Here is a 4,523-nt window from a genome sequence, read left to right as displayed (position 1 = left end):
AAATGAGGACGTCCCTAAAGGAAGGTTTTTGGAGATTTTGTCAGGTTTTGGTCACTTCTGCGTACAAATTGTAGGCACAAATTGCACACACACACACACACACACACACACACACATACATTAAATCTTGAATAAATGCAATGTCAGTTCAGCAAACTCTGACTCCCCAGGTCTGGTTCTGCAGATGAAATGAGACACTACACAAGAGCGTTTTGCATTAATTTGTATATTTTTGCATTAAAGTTAACATGATTCTGCCTCTGCTCCTCCATCCGTTCATGTTGCAGTAAGTGTTGATATTCTGTTATATTCAGACATGAGTAAATCTGTCCTTTGCAATAAATATCATAAAATAATAGAGCTTCACATAATAAATATTTTTTACAACAACAAAAAAAAGTTAAACATTTTCTTTTAAAAAATAGCCGTAAAATTCCTCTTACACACAACTTTACATCAACAACAACGTGAGAACAAGCGAACGGGTTCAGAGCCGTAGAAGCCGCTTCATATCATCCGCGCGAGATCCGGTGACCGCTACACTCTACCGTCCGGCCTGGCAAAAAGTCCTTCACAGGTTTGGTTTCCAAAGCACCATCACTAAACTCTCTCTGGTGTGTGTGTGTGTGTGTGTGTGTCTGTGTGTGTGTGTGTGTGTGTGTGTGAGTGTGTGCGTGTGTGTGTGTGTGTGTGTGTGTGTGTGTGTGTGTGTGTGTGAGTGTGTGTGTGTGTGTGTGTGTGTGTGCGTGTGTGTGTGTGTGTGTGTGTGTGTGTGTGCGTGTGTGTGTGTGTGTGTGTTAGATAGTAGCTGTACACAGTCAGGTAAGGCAAACGCTGGTTCAGAAAATAATCCTCCAGGAAACAAGTGGTTTTCACATTCCTCTGAGAGGGGGTGGAGCTTACATGTGCTCATTAACATAACCCCTCCCCTTGCCCCGCCTCTTCCCCTGCAGCAGCGATACAGCTTCCCCAGCTCATGAAACGATATCTCTCGATATACAGTCAAACCTAAATATATTCAGACACCGTCAACATCTCTCATATTATCAGTTTATTCTCTATAGTTTATAAAATGGTGATAAAATATGAGCAGAACTTGATATTTGACAGGTTTTGTCCATCTTCTGTTAGACTGACACACACACACACACATGAATTATGTTGAATATCTGTCAGCTGGTAAATTTAACTACACAATTAGATAATACCAGTTTAGCTCGACCAGTGACCAAGCAATGCTTCATTGTGTTCAGTGTGTGTGTAAAAAGAGCATTAGCAATTACAGACACACACTTCTGTCTGAATAATTTTTGGTCCCAAATTTTTTATAAATTGTACTGGTAGTCACTGTATGAATAATTTTTTGGGTTTAATGTGTCAGTTTACTTTATTTTGCTCTCCTCACTTACATAACTGAACTATAGTGTCCTGCACACACTACACACTAAACATACTTGTGTAAAATATGGACTAACCCAGCCGATTAACCCAACGCTTGGTCCATATTTGACCTAAAATTGGGTTAAAACAACCCAGCACTTTAGAGTGTAGTAAAAAAAAACTCCGGTGTCTGACTAATTTTGGGTTTGACTGTATGTGCTCATTAACATAACTCCTCCCCTTTGCCCCGCCTCTCATCCCGCCGCCGCGATTCCCAGCGGATAAAGCGATATCTCTGAGCGATTCATCAGGACGGTTTCGCCGGCGTCTGGGTCCAGTTCTGCATCTTGCAGTAAACGGTGTTGGAGTTCTTGCAGCGGCAGCCGGGCCGGTTCACGCGGTCGTAGCACGAGCCGCACGCTCTCACGCAACCCTTAGCGGGGAGATAGCACAGCAAACACGGCAGGAGCGCGGACATCAGGCCCATGCAGAGGAACCGAGAGCAGCACTGCGGACTCGCCAGCGAACACGGCCGGTCCGCGCACGGGTCGCCGACGTCGTCATCGCTCGAGCAGTGGTAGAAGATCCCCTTCACCAAACACATGCACGTCCCGTACTCAACCGCGCTCTCGGCCGAACACACACACTGTCCGTCGCACGCGAGCCGCGTCGGGAGCGTCCGCGGAGCCGTGCATTCGCTACACTTGCACTTTCCGCAATTCTCGCATATGTACGAATGCAAGTCGAGCTTTTCCGTCTGAGTCTGTTTGAGAGGAGGGAGAAACGGATGCAGGGATGGTTTCGGCTGAGTCCGAACGGTTCTGCTCGACGCTAACAGTCCCTGCTCCGAAGACACGCTCCCGTTGCTCCTGTTACTCCCGTTGCTGTCGTTACTCCCGTTGCTCTCGTTACTCCCGGAGCTCGTGGACCTGCTGAGCGCCGGGGGACGGCCCGACCCGTGCTCGTAGTTGTTGTTCAGGTTCACCAGGAGCACCTCGTGAGTCCGCTCGCGCTTGTCCGGGATCCGCGGCCCCGGGGCCGGTCTGTGCGGGACCACCGGGCCCTCCGTGTACTCGTTACGCGAGCGGATGGCTTTGATCTGATCCAGGGACAGGACGGTCCCGGACGGGAGGTCCGGATGTCTGACGGTCCGACCGTGGCGATCCATAAGACACGATCAGCAACTCCAGACAACAGCACTGATGAGAAGTTCATCTGAGACCCTGAGAGAGAGAGAGGAAGAGAGAGAGAGTTGTTTATAAATATTAGAAGATTAAACAGTCATGAAACGTTGACTGACGGCGCCTTGTTTACATGTAATCTGCAAGCAATCACATCATCAGCTCATGGCACAAGCGGATTGGCCTCTTCTGATCCTGCAGCCAATGAGATCGCTTGCTCAACATTTGAATAGTCTAGTTCAGTGTTCCTCTGACCCCTCCTCCTCCCCAGCTCCACCCGCCTAACTCTCTACAGGGTTTATGTGTATTTATGCAGCCGCAGATCTAACCCAAGACCAAATACATTAAAGTCCCCCTGTGGTGAAAATCCAGCTTTTAATGTTGTTTATGTGTCTATGTGGTGTTATTAATACGCTTTAATCATGTGTAAGTTCATAAGTCGACAGCATTGCTGAGTATTTTCTGCTTAAAACTGCAGTGAACCAAAGACAGTCTCAAACACACGGTTTGAAATCGCTGGTGTTTCTGACGTCACACACTACCTTGTAACCAATCAGATCAACGTGTGATCGTCCACCAGTGGATCTCTGAGTGAGTGAGTGGAGGCGGGGCTCATTTGCATATTCATAGAACCACGCATACTAAATGAGGCAAGGGTGTCGAGATACATTCTAATATTTTAAGGCATGACCATTTTCAAGGAAAAAACGGTTAAATATGTAATTTTGGTTATCAAAGATTGAGTTTTAAGGGATACAATTTTGACTTTTTGAATTTTGTATATTGTATAATACATAATAAAAATATTTTAATGCATTATGCCTTGTAATGCACCTTATTATATCTCATGAATAATTGCAACCACATTGTGTAAAATGTGCATTAAAACACAACAAACAAGTAGTTTCTGATATTAATGCAAATAACTTTTGGATGCAGTTATTTATGAAATAATGAATATGAAATGATACTCAGGGGTGAGCGGGCTAGTCCTGACACACACATGCTTTAAATGTTTCCACACATGACGAAACTAGGTCTATTTGCCATATCAACACTAAAAAACAGAGAAAAATGATTTGATTTTAGCTGAACATTTATTTAACATAGCAAATATGGCCAGGTTTAAATCCCAATGTGCGCCGCTATTATTATTATTATGACGTTATTGATGTAATGCACATTAATTACTTTCATGGACTTTATTGAGAAACAGACGAATAAAGACTGAGATATGATGTTCAATGTTCAAAAATTATTATTCAAGAAATTGAAAGCTGTTTTTATTTATTTATCTGTTTGCAGTGTTTTGCGATGTGCTCAAAAATTTGTATAAAAAATAATTTTTATGTTTTTTTTTTAAATAAAATGTTATTCGATCTTGTCAGTTCGAATACCATTTTAAGATGTCAAATGGTCATGTGTGGGGCATGTTGTCACATTTCAATACATTTTTTTCGGGGTAAATAAAGAAAAATGTATCACTCTAATAACGTAACAAGAGCACGTCGTTATATAGACGTGTAAAATTAATGTGCGGAAAAATAGTCTGACTCTGAAACCCAAGTGCATTTTACACAAAGACCAAAAGGATATATAGGGAATAAAACTACACCACTGCGAAAACCCCATTTATTTGTAAGAGTTTACAGGTAAAAAGCGTGACTATACACACACACACACACACACACACAAGCCCCCAAGCTTTTGTTTTTGACTTCCTTTGGGGGTTCAAGCCTTAATTAGAGGGTCAAACCTCCTGGACACACAATTCACACCCTGATGCGCGTTCACGTGTGGAGATCTACTTTCAGCGACAGACCTGCGTGTGTCTCGAGCTCTCTCACAGAGCCATTTAACCCGAGAGAGAGAGAGAGAGAGAGAGAGAGAGAGAGAGAGAGAGAGAGAGAGAGAGAGAGAGAGAGAGAGAGAGAGTTGACTATTAACAAGACTTTGTACCGA

General features: G+C 43.7%; 1 protein-coding gene across 1 annotated transcript in view; it reads right to left on the bottom strand.

Moving 5' to 3' along the window:
• Window positions 1–655: 655 nt before the first annotated feature.
• spry1 (sprouty homolog 1, antagonist of FGF signaling) overlaps window positions 656–4,523 on the bottom strand; it is a 4,802-nt gene continuing 934 nt past the window's right edge. The window contains exon 2 of the mRNA XM_079631589.1: window positions 656–2,603. Coding sequence (XP_079487715.1) covers window positions 1,688–2,548 — 861 coding nt within the window. The 5' untranslated portion in view covers window positions 2,549–2,603 and the 3' untranslated portion in view covers window positions 656–1,687. The remainder of the gene's footprint in view (window positions 2,604–4,523) is intronic.

This window comes from Phoxinus phoxinus, assembly GCF_949152265.1.
Source record: "Phoxinus phoxinus genome assembly, chromosome: 12".
Taxonomy (NCBI): domain Eukaryota; kingdom Metazoa; phylum Chordata; class Actinopteri; order Cypriniformes; family Leuciscidae; genus Phoxinus; species Phoxinus phoxinus.
This window is presented reverse-complemented; position numbering and strand designations above follow the sequence as displayed.